The sequence below is a fragment of the Streptopelia decaocto genome, assembly GCF_964273445.1.
Source record: "Streptopelia decaocto genome assembly, chromosome: 1".
In the NCBI taxonomy this organism is placed as follows: Eukaryota; Metazoa; Chordata; class Aves; order Columbiformes; family Columbidae; genus Streptopelia; species Streptopelia decaocto.
The window spans coordinates 196,673,953-196,693,276 of NC_138663.1; the positions used below are offsets into that span (position 1 = coordinate 196,673,953).

Sequence of the window (19,324 nt, forward strand, 5' to 3'; positions counted from 1 at the left end):
ACATATAGTCTTAATTTAAATACTACTTTAAAATAAACACAAACTCCATCAGAGATACTGGAGCCAGGTTATCTATTTTGGCTTCTAAGCAAACCAAGAAAGTCTTTCTATGCTTTTGGCCTTTAAAAATATCTTCAAGAGGTGACACTAATTGCAGTTAAAATTAGACACTTTCAATTCTTATGTTGAGACTTCACCATCCAGTAATGATGCTTTCTGCTGGACTTTGGCTTTTCTGCTTCTTCTGGGACTTTGTCGAACTGCACACCAAAACTACAACAGCATCCCAATATGATGCACATGAATCAGCAAAATCAAACTGGAGTATCCTGCACGAAGAACAAGACTCCAGGGTCTCCCACATCACAGAGCAAAAGCATTTTTATATCCCTTTGTTAATCTCTTAACAACTGGGTGAAAACCTCTTTCATTTGTCTAAAGAACTGTCTATCTTGGGCATTTATGTGCCTGTTCCTACTGGAATTTAGTACCGTTTCATAAAATGCTTTTTTTAGTGACTTCCAGATAACAACCATGATGGTAGTCTAAATGAAATTGTAACTCCACTGAAGTTTATGAAGCTCCTATTTTTTCTCTTATTATTTATTACCAATTCAAAGAAATATTATTACAAGTAAAACATCTTTAAAAGAGGCTGAAACATCTATCCTAAATTTATATTCAAGTAAAACATCCAATTCCATTAACAACAGGTAAGTTTTATCATTTTCTTTTATTAAATAATGGAGGCATACAAGTAACAGTTCAAAAAGGATAATGAAAAAAAACTGATCAAAGAAAAAATGCTGACTTTTTGAATTCATATTCAATATTTATGGGCAAAACGTAAGAGATTTCAGCAAGTTTGAGAAAGAAATACAGCACATTACAATCTAAAGAAATAACTCAAATTAACAGTTTGCTGAATAGTGTCATCTCAACTTTTACAACATCTCAAACATACAAAGAAGTCCTAATCAAGTAGAATAAATTTTACATATCTTAAAAAAATAAATGAGAATTTATAAACCATTGCTTTAAAAATGCGTAAGTAACAAATCTAGAGTTTTCTTTTAGTAAGAAACAAATGAGATGTTTCAATGATTCTTAACTTCAAGAGTTAATTTAATGCAGTTTCAGATTACTGATTTTTTAAAAACAAAGCAGCGCCACATTGAATCCACTGGTCTTGGTTTCCCCCACAAGGTACATCAATATTTGTCACCACACGATCTCTCTCCATGCTGGCGTAGACTGGTAAAGATATGCATTCCTCTGGAGAATATGGCCCATATGCATCCTGTCAACAAACAAGCACTTAGGTATCATTTAAACAGACCATAAAATTACTACAGAGCTGAGCTCAAAGACTCAGTCTAGGTTTACCACAGCATGTAGTTTGGTTTTCAACCCAGGATGTATCTATTTAGTTTAACTAATTCAGGATTTGATTCAACTGATATCTATTAATTATGTTTTCCATCATGCTCAAAATCTCCCTTCCTGACAACAGGAAAATGTCAAAATTTTCAAGAATCAAACATCAAACAGGCTGGAGAGTTGGGCGGGGAAAACTTTAATGAAATATAACAAGGGAAAGCATAGAGTCTTGCATCTGGGCAGGAACAGCCCCAGGTTCCAGTATAAGTTGGGGAACAACTTGTTATAGAGCAGCGTAGGGGAAAGGGACCTGGGGGTCCTGGTGGACAGCAGGATGACCATGAGCCAGCACTGTGCCCTTGTGGCCAGGAAGGCCAATGGCATCCTGGGGTGTATGAGAAGAGGGGTGGATAGTAGGTCGAGAGAGGTTCTCCTTCCCCTCTACTCGGCCCTGGTGAGACCACATCTGGAATATTGTGTCCAGTTCTGGGCCCCTCAGTTCAAGGACAGAGAACTGCTGGAGAGAGTCCAGCGTAGGGCAACAAAGATGATTAAGGGAGTGGAGCATCTCCCGTATGAGGAAAGGCTGAGGGAGCTGGGTCTCTTTAGCTTGGGGAAGAGGAGACTGAGGGGCAACCTTGTTTATAAATATATAAAGGGTGAGTGTCACGAGGATGGAGCCAGGCTCTTCTTGGTGACAACCATTGATAGGACAAGGGGCAATGGGTATAAACTGGAACACAGGAGGTTCCACTTAAATTTGAGAAGAAACTTCTTCTCAGTGAGGGTGACAGACACTGGAACAGGCTGCCCAGGGAGGCTGTGGAGTCTCCTACTCTGGAGACATTCAAAACCTGCCTGGATGCCTTCCTGTGTAACCTCATCTGGGTGTTGCTGCTCCAGCAGGGGGATTGGACTGGATGATCTTTTGAGGTCACTTCCAATCCCCGACATTCTGTGATTCTGTGTGATTCTGTGATCAAAGCAGCACATTTGTCAGAAAGGAATTTGAAACAAAAATGAGGGGTTTTTTTTAATGCAGATCACATCAAATGCGAGTTAGTGAAGCATGAATATTAGAAAATAACTAAAAACAGGAAAAAGGAAAAATGCAAACAGTAACTGTTTCAAGTACTTTGCCTTGCATTCAAGCATAAGCCATTTCTCAAGAATTTTGTTGCTCTTTTTGTAATAAACTTTCCATGTCTTTCGAACATCAGTATTTAAATCCTTACAGAAGGTCTGTACACTGTAAGAGTTGTAAAGAATAACTTAATAATCAGAAATTTGTCAAAAGAACTCAGCTTTCTCAGAAGGATTGTACTTAATGCCTTGGTTAACACTACCAAGGAAGCCAAAATTCTGGCCCGTGTGAGAGTAAAATGTTAATCATAGCCTTTAAGCTTTGCCAAACCTGAGAGGCCAAAAGTTGGCCGGTTTGCCTTCAAAGTCCTCTTTTTTATACCTTTTTGGGTCAAAATAACTGTTCTTGTACCTTTCTCAATCTCACTGATGTTTAAAGAAATCACATTATTTGAGGGTTAAAGCCATTCTGTGAAAGTCTTTTTGAACCACAAATCCTATGTCCTTGGCTTATACACAGTCCAAAAATTCTTTGTCTAGGCTGCCTGACACACGGGTCCATTCCCCTTAGTGACACCTTTCACAGCTTGGGATCTGCCAGTGAATTAAAATTGGAAAGGACCTTCACAGTTTAATGTTAATAAGCATCATGTTAGTAGCTCAAAACCCTCTATTTATTTTAGTTCGGTTGAAAACGACTGTGATTCTGTGAGTCTGTGTGACCTCCAAGCACTGAATTATAAATATAGGGATTTTTGTGCACTAGATTTCATAAGAGATATTTATGGGGAAAAGAAAACCATTTCAAACATAAGATAATATGTTCCACTTCATGCACTCATCTCTTAAGGAGAGGATAATGAGACAAGGAGAAGCGCATAATGTCCTGATTCTGCCACAGTTTCTGAGCACAGTGTTTGATTGTGGTCAATTTTTACAGTGAAGCCCATAGCAAAACAACTTTAGGGCAAAGCAATTCAGAAATGCTCTCCTTAGAGATATTGTATTTAAAATCCGGGCAGTTGACAAGTTTTGGCCTGTGTTTTAAAATAATAGTATTTTTTTCTAACACATATCTTCGTTTGCTATTCATTTCAAATATGAAGTACACTGGAAGAAGTTTAATTTGCTGATTATTGAAGTATCTCACTTATATGTTTTATAGATAATGCTCTCTGCTGAGGTCACATATAACTTCTGGATCTTTGAAGTTTAAAGGACTGTTATTCAGAAAAACACTTAACAATCTGGTTTTATAATAAGATAAATGTTTTCCAGAATAAAGTGAAGGTTACTTACAATCCTCATTTTCAGTGTGTGCAAGAGAAACACTCGGTGTTACCGGGTAAAACTGTGTATGTCACTTTCCTCCCCCACCCACCACTGAGTCTGTCTCTTAAGACATCTGGCAATTCCACATTTATTCAATGCATCACCTTTCAAGTAAATTAGAAATCTGTTTATTTCTCTGAACAAAACAAACATTGTAAACTACTAAAGAACTGTAAAATCTTTCAATGGTCAACTTTATAAGAGGTTTTGTGGTGTTTTATTTGTTGGTTTTTAATTTTCAGTATTTTCTTTCCCATCAAAGCTGGGAGCAGTAGTGGAGATGGTGGCTAGTATTTACATATGTGTTCAAAGTCTAAATCTTGACCATTATGTTTCTGATGCTGTACTATAATATAATGCTATACTTCCAGTGCTGGAAATAGCAATAAGGGAGGGAAAAAAAAAAGTTGAGAAAGAGTAGTGTGTTAGCAATGGAGCTCCTTGCACAATATCTATCATAGTATATCACAAATCTCATCTACGTGGGTCCAGTGAACTTTCTTTAACATTCTTCTAACCAAATCCAGTCTTCTCAGGAGAGAACTCTGCAGAGTTCCCTACATTGCCAAATAACAAATTCGTCCAGTTAATAAATTCATTTGTTTGAGTTAATGTCTACAAGACAGGATAAAAAGTGACATTATTTTTCTTTTTTTTAATATACTGCTAATTGCATTTATTGTGATAAAAGAAAGTGGAAAAAAACTGTACCCACCCCTATTTCTCACTTTTTACATTTATACTTGATTTTTGGTGTGAAAGTTTTAATATTTTAGATTCTTCCCACCTAGCTGTCCCAGAGTAGGGGCCCAGGCTGTCCCTAGAGCCACATCTAGACAGAGATTTATCCCAGTTAGTTACCTTGTGAGGGGATCGGCTGCCAATCTTTTACCGAGATCAAAGAAGGAGCTAAGGCAACTAAGTCATACTGGGCAATTAACTTTTAGGCAGGTAAATTTAGATGAAATGAATTCTACAATAAGCGTTCTTTTAGTTATAGGAGTCTAAGTATATGAATTTGTAATTCCTACACATCCTTGAAAAAGGTCTGTGTAAGTTTTTGCTTTATTTATCAGAGATTGCTATTATAATTGGAGAGCAGAAGCAGTAACAACTTTTACTGTCTGGATTACTTCACTTTCATCTTACATAGTTCTGCAAGCATTGGCATTTCTTAAAATTAGTGTAAGCAGAAGAAAGGCTTTCTTTGCTTAGAGATCACATCATGTTCTCTATCTTTTTATTGCTGTTGCATTTTAATGTTTAAACTACAAAGAAATATATTCTAGGAATGAACTCCCAAACTCATGTATACATTTATTAAATACACTTCAGAAAATATGCTAATGTTTTTTAAATGACAAGGAAAAAAGGTATGACTGAAATAAAGCCCCCGTCTTAATCTAAACAATAAAAGCTAAAAAAATATTGACAAAACTATAAGTTCTTGTTTTATGTAAGAGAAGTGACTTCTTTTTCTATTAAAAAGACATGGATTTTTATTTTGAAATAAGGGGGAAAACAGGTCAGCAACATCATACTGAGAAGCTACTACATAGAAAAAAACGAATTATGGGTCTTGAAAGTTTAGGGCTTTTAATAATTTAGTACCTGTGGAATCCAGGCCATGTAACAGGGGAGAATAGATGACACACTGGGAGAATCATGCAGATTTTCTGAAAGTCGATTTCCATCAAAACTGCAGCCTTCCAGTTGTAAGCCACTGATCTGTCATGGAAATATGAAATATTCAAACATATATCACAGACTTGAAATGTCAGTAATGATTACACTGCGCTTTAATAAATGACAATCCTTTTTACTGTGACCAAATTTTTAAATAACAGGAAACTAATCATTGTAATGTTCTGTGTGAGAATAGGAAACACACTTTAAAAGCAAGATCTGGACCATGCTTTGGCGTGAACTTCCTCTGACTTGGATTCACACTATTTGAAATGTTAGAGAAAAATACCTGTGAATCATTTATGAAACTGCAGTTGCCTGGCATTAGATTAACGAAAATATGATAGCAACAGCCAAGTAGACAATCATTACAATGTCAAGAAGAAGAGCAGAACAACCACTGAAATATGCAGGACTTCCTGCTTGGAAGTCTGAGCACAGCTTTCCAAGAATGGAATGTGTGATTACAGCTTCTGCAGAGGCAAACAAAAGGTATTGAAATAATATGATAGAAAATGTTATTTAATATCATTCAAGATTTCGTAGATAAACTATTGCTTGGAAAAATTAAATGAGAACCATATACACTTCTGTAAGTAACTATGCAATGCTTTATATGTAACATGTTCTAAGTACTTTCTTTTAATTAATAAGTATTTTCAGCTTCTGAACTAAACATTCTATTTTTTTCTTCACTGAAGTCCTGAATAAATTAATGACAATGATATCTATTCTGGATTTCTTCCAAGTAAAATTTTCAATATCTGTCGGTCATTTTATTTTCCCAGTACAAATAATAGTTGCCAGTATAAATAATAATACTCAGTTCGGCCTGCTGAAATGAGAACTTCAATTTCAGCAATAACAAAACTCAAATCAGTAATAACTTCCATTGAGGTTTTCAAAAGGCCAAGTCTTAAACTAGAGCAGATGTCTAACAGAAGCTACAATCTGAAAATCATCTGTCTCTGAATTAAATACATAAAACTGAGTTAGGCTTTCACCAAATACAAAGTTCATAAAGCAGTGCTGGAACTGGGAAATACAGTGAGTGTTGGAAACTGGATGGGTGACCACAAAAACAAAATGGAGAATGGTATCATTTTCACTTGCAAGAAAATTTTAAAAGTGTAATAAGTTATAAAAAGTGTTTAAAAGATGACATTACAATGAAAATATGTATCATAGAAGATGTAACAGAAACAATTGTCTCAAGTAATAACAGTATTCTAAAATTATTTGTTTGACACAAAAAAGTTGCAATTAAACAGTAACACAATGGGTGTTATTCTCATGCTTGAAAAACCCAAGTGCTGGGTTTTTTGTGCGAATATTAATTGTGTACTAGCTAAGATTATGTTTTGCATTTCTAATAACTAATTCTCTTGATTGTAGAGAGGCATTGCAGTCTTCCCAAAACTTGCTTCTTTAAAGTCATATTTCTGTTCTAACTTACAGCAGAGGACCCTTCCTTACAATGTGCAAGATGCATATATACATATTCTAATGTCAAAAAAGATATAAAATATTTCATTTTAAAAAGGTATAAAAAAGTGTTTCACATTGGACAGACAGTGACCAGAGAAGTGGCAACATTCTTTGAAGAAATCTGTTCTCCATACAGAACAGAACTGACAGTAAAGCCTGTAAAACTGTGGATAATCTGAACCAAAACCACCCCATATGGAAAGCTCAGAGTAGTATGATTTTTTCTCTAAATTTAACTTCAAAAAATTCCTATAAGAAGGCCTCTGTGCAATGAATTTAAAAAACCTGTTCTAGTGGAATGTGTCCTTGCCCATGGCAGAATGGCTGAAACTACACGATCTTTAAGGTCCCTTCCAACCCAAACCATTCTATGACTCTTAGATATTTTGTACCATTTCTTTTGAAACTCAAAGTCTCTTCACACAGAGAGATTTTGCAAAAAGCTTGCATTATCTAGTAAAAGAGAAGTTCGGGTGTCAATAATCTTCAATGACAGCCTATATACATTCCAGTGCCACTTCTTCTGTCTTGCAAGAAAAAAGAATATGAAGAAAAATAGCATATACGGCAAAACCAGGTCTTACTAATTATTATTTTGAGGCTTTCCCACAGACTCCTTCCTACTGCTCTCTGTTGTTAACATTGATACTTAAGACCTCACTTTATTATATGCACAGGTCGTAGATTACGCTTTATCTCATTACACTTCTGACTGAAAGCTTTGAAAGCTCTTATTTATCTCTATCACACAAATATTAGAAAGATTCGTCTCATACGTTCTTCTTTCTGTCCTTCCTGAATTCTACAGGGACTTACATTATGGAGTTAAGTTTGATAAATATGTGAGTTTGACAAAGCTATTGAGAGAAGACTGGTCTAATGAAGAGGTTTTAAGCTTTACTGCTAGGGTGTTCAAAGGTCTGGCCATCCTGAACATCTCTAAAAGAAGTTTCTATAGAAGTGGGTCACCTATTGAAAAATCTCTTTCTACTATACACACATTTCTTCTTCTGATATTGGCCATTCCTTTGACATTATAGCTATGTAAAATAACACCATTTGATCTCCCGGACAACTTCAACCAATCATTGAAACTGCTTTGAAGATGAAGACCAAAATTTTGACTTTGATTCAATATTAAAAGACACTGAAAAAAATAAAACACCGGAACAATGTACTTTCAGATACTGTTTGGGTGAGTACTCCAATAGCCATGTTCTCATTTCTATTATAAATAGTGTAAAGAAATTACAACTACTATGAAGGACATGGATTTCACAGTATCTGTAATTAGCGTGCACAGTATTTTTGCAGCTCAGCTCAGAGTAATTGCTGGAGTTGACCATAATTTTAAAAACTTTAATTCTTACAAAGTATTTGGCATTTTGCAACTAGTAGTACTAGTTTAGTTTCAAAAAAGAGCTCTTTTTACACATTACAGAATATGTTTCTTTAAAATTAATTGTAGAAAGTATGCTGATACAATGGTCCAAAGCATCTGTTTCCCAAATTTCAAAATCACTACAATTCATTTTTCCTTACTATTTAATCGCATAATTACCCACAAAATTATACAAACTACAGCAGACATCAGGAAGCATTATTTTCACTTCACAACTTCTACAGGCTTCAATCAGTAATGTCTTGATACTTCAGGATAGGTATAATGTAAAAAATACCTCTCGGGATGCCTTTTAATAGTATTTCTATCAATTGCTAACAGCATAGTTTTGATATTAATGCTAATATGTATTTGAATATTACAGTTTTGCAATAAATTTCTGAGTTTCACTATGTATTATTAAGCTCTACCCAAGCTCATACCATTTGCTACCTCAAAAGACTCTCACCATGTTCCTACAATCACAGAAAACAGAATGCCAAAAGGAATGACTATCTGCTTTTGTCTGACAGCACAATCAGTGCACAAAGTAAATGGATATATTTGCATATCAATATGTTATTATATTCCAATAGCCACACATTTTCAGTACCTAAAAGCTACTGCAGGTTAAAGCAATCTGAAGGGATATTAGAGAAGGTGTAATTTTATACAGATTGACTCTAAATCATATATTCATCAAATCTTACTAGGAGAGATCTACTCCACATCATACGTCTAAACTAGCACCGGAATTAACACTGCTAGTTTAAGATTAGATTTGGTAATCCACCCAGATCCAGGTGTATTCTTGGCCTGATTGAGTGTTCCTCTGCCTACTTTATAGTTACACTGACAGTTCCAGTGCTTGATACTTCTGACTTACAGACCATCACAGGGTATATTATTTGAAATTTCTGGCACACAAAGACCATTGCAAATGTCTACAATCGCTGATATTTTTATACAATGATGCTCTCATCTTTAATCAAGAAGATAAATGGTGTTCCTCATAACAGCAGTGTATAAACTTAACATATATTTTGCATAGAGTCTGGAAAATCTTTAAATAACTCTTAACTGAGGCCTATGTCTCCATAATACTTGTTTATTTAAACTTCAAAAATGTGACAGATCTTTTAAGAATAAAAATTTACCTCCAGGCAATTGAACAAAATGACTATGGTAGGGCTATAGCAATTGTGGTTTTCTCCTGTCAGCAGAGAAATACAGGTATGTCCTGAAGGTTGTTTAACTCATTTAAGATTTGAATTGGCACCTGTCTTTCTTCATTGACAAAATGAAGCTGGTAAACTCCAGTTTCCTAGTTAGATATCTAAAGTCAAGTGGGATAAAATAGAGCCCCAGCTACCTCACCACAGCCATGTGTTTAAGGACTTACCTATTCTGCTGACTGATTTTTTTCTGAACTCCTTGCTCTATAAGGTCAGCCTGAATTCTTGAAACTGCAGATACAACATTAACTTTACCCATATTAAAATTCATATTGCTCATGTGAACCAAGCTTAATGTGCAATCCATAGGATCTTTATCAAATAAGACACATTTAGAGGATGATTTTTCTGAATCACTGACATTTTTATGCCTTGGTTACAGTCCATGTGGTATTTAGCTTTACTAATGTAGAAGTTTCACCCCAGTTCTCCACAAGCACAAGGAAGGACTTATGGAAAGGGATCTAAATATTCATCATGGCAAAGGGTTCCAAAGACTTTCTGTACATAAAAGATTGAAGTGAAAATACTGGTGAACTCTTACTAATACAGATGTACTGAATATTGCTCTTCCTGAGGAAAGGATAATATTCACATCAAGTAAGTAAACTTGACAGGATTCTTACCTTTTGCTAAAAAATAACCACTCACCTAACTGTTTTTACTATTCCCATGGCAGAGAATTGCCTCTTAAACAAAATGCTCTTTTCATTTTTGATTCCTCTTGGAACATAAGACTCGTTGTAAAGTGATCGAGAATATATATTGATCTGTTTACCTACATATAACAGTTACTGCTAACAGTGTATCCTAACTAATATTATCAAAAACTATCACATAAATTTGAACATAACTAAGAATTACAAGCTTCAATACACCTAATGGGAGTGTTGTTATAAAACTCTTTCCTCTAATTAAGTTTTAATTCTTGAGTTTTCAAGAAGCTATTTCCATCCAGCAATTTAAAATATTTTATTATTTTTTAGCATATGAAAATACATAGATAATATTATTCATGTATCGAGTTGAGGCATTTGACATTGACTTCTGACATTTTTCAAAAATGGTAAGATGATTTGGAAGAAGTCCAGGCTTCTAGGATCTGCAGCCGATAGTCAGCCTACTAGAATGGGTTGTCTGGGATGCGAAACTCAGTTTTGGCTCAGTGCTATGAACTTAGAAGCCTTGGCTGAATCCGGAACCTCAGAACATGTGATTTGCAGGCTCCCAGGTTTATCATATCCCACATTTATCCCAGGGAGCCAGAGTGCCCTGAAAGTCCCTTGGTTTATTTATCTCCAGGTTCTAGACTCACATTTGCTTCTCATTAAATGAAGTAGACAACCATTACTCTTATTAAAATACTAGCACTGAGTAATTTTCTAAATTATATTATCTAGTTTCAACAGGAATTAATTCAACAAAGTTCAAATTACTGTATTGTATGAACGTCAGATCAGATGATTACAGTTCTGGCCTTACAAATCTATTAATAGTTTAGGAATATAAATCCTTATACATCCTGTATTAATAATTTTAGATAGCGTCAGCAGCCAACACAGAACCCTAACACTTCCTACAGCCTTGTGTCTGCCTGCATTTTCACAGAATCACAGAATGGTTGGGGTTGGAAGAGACCTCTGGAGATCACCTAGTCCAACCCAGCTGGTAAAGCAGGTTCACCCAGAACAGATCACACAGGAATGTGTCCAGGCTGGTTTTGAACATCACCAGAGGAGACTCCACAGCCTCTCTGGGCAGCCTAGGCTAGAGGAGGTGCCCTGCTGCTTGCTTTCCCTCTCCTAGTCTCACGATCTCTGTGCCGTAGCTGCACACGGGTACAGAGCCACGTGGTGAGTGCCCGGTGTTATTCACCCGGGTTTCTGCAGGAGCTCAGCTTGAGGTGCTGAGCTCTGTGCTGAACACAGCACCTGGAGATGTGCAGCACTGCCATGGGACCAACACACCTGTTGGAAGATGTAGCAGAGCAATCCTATTTTGTGAATTCGCTACAAAACTAAGTATAAAACAGGTGCAGAGAGATCTGGATTCAGCCAAAGCAACAGTGCCACCTGAAATGTTAAGAAACTAAACTAAATCATTTGAGGACTCATCATTACGTTGCTGTCTAAGCAATCAGTAGTGACTTTATGGTTGCTGGATGTAGCCCTATATGTCCACTAAAAAGTTGTTAGGTCTTCATCATATCAAAAGGTAGTCATATTATAGTTTACTTTGGTTTGTTTACTTCATTTCAAGTCTCTTTTCAGTGATTCGACAAATGTGAACACATAGCCTTAGACTTACAGATTTGCATGTGTATTTCCTCTTGCTACATACCACAAGTCTTTCGGGATAACTACTTTCTGAACAACACTTAGATATTAACTATTGGAATTGCAGCTTCATTTTTTGTCTAAGAGGCGGATGAAGAGAATAGAGCAAGGATAGATTTAAATTTTAAACTTCAAGCTTTAAATAAGCACTGTGACTAGAGGTAAAAAGATAACTGCTTTCCTTCTCCCATTTCTGTGGAATTTTTGCACTACCATTTTTGTAGCTCTACACATTAACCAGCCTTTGAATCTCAGGTACACCAACATATTTATAGCTCAATTTTCCAGAAAATGTATGGACAGATGACTTGGACTATGCTAATAAAACATCCTCATAAAATTCTAGTAAAACATCCTAGCAAAATACCTTAACTTGGAGTTTGCCTTCCTGTATTCGCCCCTTCCATGATGCTGTAAATTTAAGGCTGTCCACTGAACAGCTCATTACTCTGCAAGTGAAACATATATCCAGTAAATCTTAGAGACATATAACAACAAGAAATGAAATACAAAAGTAAAACCAGTGTATTTTCAATGTGTACCACACTGTCTTACTTTAAAGAAAAATATGTTTTAATTTCATCTAAAATAAAAAACCCCTCAGCATTTAAACAAGTAACTCACAGCTCTTCTACTTCAGTGCAAGTAACTAAATTGAAATGACTAATGACAGCAACTTCCATAATTTGTTGCATCTGTGTCCTCAAAATGAAATAATAACCATCTTTGTGCATAGGGAACAATGACATTAGCACACATAAACAGGTAGATTATTTTTCCCTCACCTTGCAGTCTCCTGGCGTAAGGCATTGAGAAATGTGTCTGGATGAAATAGCTCTGAAAGGTCAAGGGTGTCTGACAGTAGTTGCTGTTTCTCTGCTTTTTCTACCCAATTCTAAAAAAAAAAGAGAAAGAAAAAAAAAAGTTCAGGGAAATAACTGCATTCCTTCCAAGCATACTTTAAGATAATTCTTTTGTGTAAACTGCATATAAATTCAAGAAACATTTGATTTTCAATCTGCAGTCAGAGTTTTTATAAGTACTTACTAACACTTTTTTTTAAATCTCTCAATACAGGTTGATACTGTCATTTTTAGTGTGTAGAGTTTCAAAAGATGTTCAGATGTTTCAGTTGTATTAGTTTGAGACGTGAATTCACAGAATATGTGATAAAAAATGGCTTATGTTTAGTAATAAATTAGACTAATAGCAGTGGGGGGAATAACTGGCCTCAATTATCCTTATAGAGCATATGTCCCAATCTACTTCTTTCACCCTGTGTTAAATGCCACTATTAAGCCTGTTACTAGGAGAAGCAAGCTTGGAATTTCCCATCAACACAATGAATTATGTACCAAAGTGAGAAAAAAGACAAATATTGCACTTTGCAATCTTGATAAACCATGTGTCTTAAGTAATGAAATCTGAGTTCCATCCTCAAAACACTAACAATCGCAGAATAAGTAATTTGTTATCTTCAGACGAGTTATTTAGGTACCTGAGTGGTTATGCAATGGTCCACACTCAGAATCCTATGTTTTGAAACTTTTATACTGTACAATTTCTTACACACAGTCACAGTCCTGACTATGGTACTGTAGTATAAAGGTTAAGCTGCTGTATAGTGTGCTCTATAAGCAGCTGCAAGCCATATGCTTCTGCACAGAAAGATTAATGTTTAATATGAAGCCAGAAAATAATCAGAAACTCGGATTCCACATGCTTTCACTAAACAGAGAAACACAAACCACGCTCCTTTCTCAGTACTAACCTCTGGAAGATGATGCAATTACTCTTGTCACTGAATATAAAAATCTTGGAAGGTACACTCTCATTACACAATGCACCTGCCAGGCACCCATATCTTGTTTAAAAAGTACTTCATTGTATTCTTTGAACTACTGACAGACAAATAATTCCATAGAAACATCTTGGAAATGACAAAATCTTACAAAATACCACTCAGTGAATTTTATTTTGTGTGTCAGACACATCTCCATAATGTTTCCCCCATGTTCAAACATTTAATCAGTGATCTTTTTATCTGTCACATCACCCATTATGAGCCCTCAACCCAAATGATTATGAATCAGTTAGGAGATTTTTGCTTTCCGTTTTCATTAGCTAAATGTACACAGTTAATGACTCTTGTCTGCATGATTCTTTTAATGACTTTATATAATGATCTCTTTTATCAGATAGCAGTAACTACATTCTGGCTAGGACAGATTTGGTATATTGTTTTATTGTATAATAAAAGTAGACAATCATTTCAACTCATATTTAATATAATCAGTCTATTGCTGTCAACAAATAAACTTTTAAAGTAACTGCTAAAGAGAAACATTGTCAGGAACATAGATGCTCATATTCCACCCAATTAAAAGAACAGTATGGGTGATATTAATTCTGAACTCATATAATTAAGTAGCACTAGGAAATAAGACAATAACAAACACTTTCATTAAATCACAAAAGTAAAGTTTGTAATTGCTTGTGCTGCTCTACACAAAGCTGAAGACAGCTCATTCACAGAGGTTTAATAAGTAATTTAAGATTTCAATCAAAGATTTTACAACACAAGTGTAAAAAAATATCCTTATGTTTATTCTACTTTTTGTCTTACATGACCATACAGCAGCATGTTAGCGAAGCACTAAGTCTCAAAAGTCAAAACTTTTAATAAAATGGATCGTTTATCAGTAGGACATCCACTGCCAGTGCCGTAACGCTTGGAAGAGATCAGGTCTTTGTGGGAAGGAAGTCTAAGCTGAGTTGTAGAAAGAATGAAGTGCTGTTTGTTGAAAAGGAGAAATCCTGTAACAGATTAACTACAAGATCTTCATTTCCCTGTCCTATTCTGACTCTAATAAAAATGTACATTGACTTCATTTGTCAAAAAGTGAGGCAAAGTTGTTTGACTTCTTACTGATCTTGGATGGTGTCCTGGTTTTGGCTGGGATAGTTAATTTTCTTCCCAGTAGCTGGCATAGTGCTGTGTTTTGGATTGAGTATAAGAAGTATGATGATAACACACTGATGTTTTTCTTGTTGCTGAGCTGTCAGGGACACTTCAGCTTCTCATAGTGGCCTGCCAGCAAGAAGGCTGGGAGTGCACAAAAGGTTGGGAGGAGACACAGCCGGGACAGCTGACCCCAACTGACCGGAGGGATATTCCATACCATGGGATGTCATGCTCAGCATGTAAAGGTCAGGGGAAAAGAAAGAGGCAGTGATGGTATTTGTCTTTCTAAGTAACCATTAAAAGCGATGGAGCCCTGCTCTCCTGGAGATGGCTGAACACCTTCCTGCTGATGGGAAGTAGGGAATTAATCCCTTGTTTTGCTTTGCTTGCATGCACAGCTTTTGCTTTACCTGTTAAACCATCTTTATTTCAACCCATGAGTTTTCTCACTTTTATTCTTCTAATTCTCTCTTTCCCCCACCCCACCAAGGGGGAGTGACCAAGCACCTGGGTGGGTGTTAGTTGCTGGCTGGGATTAAACAACGCCACATGGCCACGCAGCATTTCAGTCTGATGGCCCTTCTTCCATCACCAGCTCAGTAGAAAACTTCACCTCTCCTGCCAGGTAGGCCAAAATAACCCATGCATTTGTCACCTGCCAGCCAGATTATAGCGAGAAGATTCCCATTCACTCCAAGACAGTGCCAAACGTAGCTACTTGTCTCTTTGAGGCTCAGGTCGATATCCATGGCCTCCAACTGCCCCCTCGCTCCTACCTCCCATAATATGGGCTTTAACAGGTTTGCTGCATTCATATTTTGTTTTTCTACTTCAAAACAGTTAACGGTCACTAAAAGCAGTTTTCATCGTATGAACTGAGATATAACTTTGGTTAGATATGGCAGCTATAATATCTGGGAAAAGGCATATAAAAACTGAAATGGTGTATAACTTATTTTTTAAAATAAATTCACATCATATCAATAATTTACACTATACCAATAATGCGCCTACAAGTCCAAATAACCCAACCTTGAAAAGATTTATATTACAAAATAAAATATAAAAAAATCTATCATACACACTACTTTGTAACTGTTTCTTTCACTATTTCAATTTTTCATTATTTAAATATTTCCTGAATCTTTCTGCTCACAATGAAACTAGAAATTTAAGTTTGAACTGTCCGTGATAGATTAATTTAGCATACAATCATTATAAATATAATATCAAAACTTATCAGCAAGACCCAAAATGCTTGCAAAGCAATTCCTAGCAGGATTTAAAAGCTTCAATTAATATGAAGTTCTGTTTGGTATAAGAAAAGGATTATGTTTTTTTCTTTACAAAAATAGATCTCTAAGTGTGGTCTCAGGTGGTTCAAGTAATATTTCTTCATTTATCTTAACATCCAAGAAGCATCTATTCCATTTTCAGAGAGAAGCCTTCCTTATCTTCTATAACCCCAAAGCAAACTGAGTACCTCATACTGAACAGTGGAAGGAATAAAGAGGCAGCCAGATTTTCACATTATCATTTATACAACTTCAGGCTCACAGTACTCCTCTACGAAGAATCAGGTACTTTTCCTTCATCTGTTTTAATTCATTCCAAATTTATTCTCTTCTACACTGTTTTTCCCTTCGTGTGGTCCCAGAAGAGAACTTTTATTGGAAGAGAAAATTATATAAATCACTATAGAAGTGATTTCATTTCTGTGCCTAGGTGGAAAATTGTATTCAATGTTATGTGAATTTGCATAGCCAGAAACCATAGAGTACAACTCTAGTTTTCCACTAGATATAGAGGTATTCAAACATACTAGAGACAAAAAAAGCTGGATCTTGGATAAGTCTGAGAGTAACTAATGGTGAGTAGCTCTGCTAGGGGAGTAAGTGTTCAGCTAACCAGAGTTCAGATTAAGCAAAGGTCAATCAAGCAGTTATGCTAAAGTGGTAAATGCCATTCAGTGGTAAATGCCAGCAGAAGTAGTTGTATTACACTGCTAAGAAATGAAACAGAGGTGTTTTTTCTGACATCGAGCACAGAGGGGACAATGCATAGTTTCTCAGGAGCAACTGGCTTACAATCATTTGCTCCCTTGCAATTTTTTTGGTATGTGAAATCCTTGAGCTATTACTCTTGAGCTAGTTATCCTTTACCAAATGAACATGTGAATACTGCAGTATTTCAGGCACATGATAAGGTGTTGGCACACACTAACTTTCAAATGGTAAATCACAGAGGAATTTAATTTGAAGTATTTTTTTTGTTTTAAAATAGTTGTATTTATTTTAATTTCAGAGCATGCAGACCAAAACTGCTGGTTAGTGCTTTAAATAAAATACTATCATTTCTTCATTTCAATTTGACATGCTTCAGAAACCCTGTTTGTTCAGAAAGTCTGAATACTAACACAATAGCATAGTGTTAGAACTAAAAATTTCGAGTCCATTAGCATCAACGCACTAGCTAACACTGTGCCAGAAGCAGATGTGCAGTAAGGCATAACTGAAGGAAGCATTAGCAAATGTGGTCTCATTCTGGTTACTTTACTAATTTATTTTTTCACAAAACAGGAACTTAACTTTCCATGAATTGCTGTTCCTACATTTAATAAGGATACCAGACTGATGATGCTGAACGAGAACTATAGCAGCATGCTGACAAGTTCTTGACTGATGTGTGCCAAAAATATCTACTTTTATATATTTCTTATATGATTACTAAACACAGAATCCAGTTAGACAATACTCTCATGCTTCATGCCTTCTAGTATTTTCTTTCTCCACAACTAAATACATCTAGGAGCTAGATGGCATTTCCAGCTACGTAGAGTATAACTGGGTGAGGAATTATAAGAGCTGGAACTATTCCTTAGTAGAAGCAGAAACTACAAAATGTGCAGAGCAAAGGGGACAAATATTCAAAGAAATTTCACTGTTCTCACCTCCACTGATAAGAAGTGGCAGGGTGAGGAAAACAGTGGCACATAATATTCATTTGCAGATAACAGACAAGACTGCCTACCATAATCCATAATCCTCAGACAAAGTCAGGACATCAAACATAATTCCTTTGCCAAGCTCTGGAGCAATGATACTGATATCTATATTGTGATGGTGCTGGTACGACTAAACAAGGGTACTGAATACTCAATATATTAGGCACCAGGAACGATGGAATGCACTGCAGTAATTTGTTTTATAGTACCAGCTTGAAGGCTATGTTACAATAAGGAGAGCTGCTTACTTTGCTATGGCTCATTTTCTCTGGTCAAAATCCCATGAGATGCAGATTGTCCATTAAGCATCTCCCTCACAGTCCTTGTTCCTCTTCTGAAACAATGACCCCTTGGACTGCAGCCATCAGTCTCTTTTTTTTTCTCCCTACTGTTTACCAGTCATTTATTTTCTGTTAACACCCTCTTTTGAGGCTGTCAAAATTCAGAGAAAATCTCTCAGCCATGCCAGTGTCACAGAACTCTATTAGCAACTATTAAGGCTTAACCTAACTCTCCGATACGTATGCGGTATTTATGAAGCACATTAAAGCAATCTGATCAGAAATTGTTTAACTCTGTGGGGTACCTATCTCAAAACACTCCACGGTGAAAATCTATTTTTCTACACAGAAAAAGAGATCACAGAAGGGAAAGAGTGGCTGATGCAACCCCAGTCCAAAGGAATGTCATGACTGCATGGCCATGCCTGTGACACAGCATCCTGGGACGTGCTTGTGACAAGTTATCCTGGGACGTGCCTGTGACTCAGTGTCCTGGGACACACCACGCTGGCTCATGCTGAAGCTACTGACACTCCATTGAACAGAACACTGGAACACGGGATTACTGCTCAGGCTACCAAGTGCTTTGTTCAACCAAGCATAACTTTATGTAATCAAATAAATTAATTTTTTTTTTTTTAATTGGTGTAATAAGCTGCTATGGATTGTTGTTTGTTCCTACAGCGTAAAGCCAAGACTTTTAGAGTAAAGGTAACTCCAGTACAGTATATGAGCTATTTGTAGCCCATAAAGCTTTTCTTTATACCAGAATGTACATTTTTTTATTGTGGCCAGCCTCAACAGAACAGCCCATCATCAAAGCTGGAGGTCTCTTTCAGATGTCCTATCACAGCTGAGATGTCAAAAAGACTCCTAATTAGGCACAATACTTGCTTGTGGAATGGCAATGTGTTTCTATTAGAAAATGGGCTTTTTAATATGTATCTGCAAATGCTATTTGAGGATAATTATACCATATTACCATGATCTGGACCAATTAAAATCTCAAATCAAGAGAGGAAATATTTGGTAAACTATTTCACCAAGCCAGTTTCCACTCAAACATCTACTGTTCCAAACAGAACCAGGAATCCAATCTAGTTGTTTTTTAGTTACAAAGCTGTTTCATTACTGCAAGAAATTTATTTCTATG

The 19,324-nt window shown here is 36.1% G+C and overlaps 1 protein-coding gene across 1 annotated transcript in view; it reads right to left on the bottom strand.

The window, feature by feature from the left end:
• Positions 1-714: 714 nt before the first annotated feature.
• The window catches only part of DYNC2H1 (dynein cytoplasmic 2 heavy chain 1), a 164,673-nt gene continuing 146,063 nt past the window's right edge, over positions 715-19,324 (bottom strand). Inside the window, exons 86-89 of the mRNA XM_082043444.1 lie at positions 12,707-12,816; positions 12,289-12,370; positions 5,407-5,523; positions 715-1,300 (exon numbers count right to left, since the gene is read on the bottom strand). Of these exons, the coding sequence (XP_081899570.1) occupies positions 1,142-1,300; positions 5,407-5,523; positions 12,289-12,370; positions 12,707-12,816 (468 nt within the window). The 3' untranslated portion in view covers positions 715-1,141. The remainder of the gene's footprint in view (positions 1,301-5,406; positions 5,524-12,288; positions 12,371-12,706; positions 12,817-19,324) is intronic.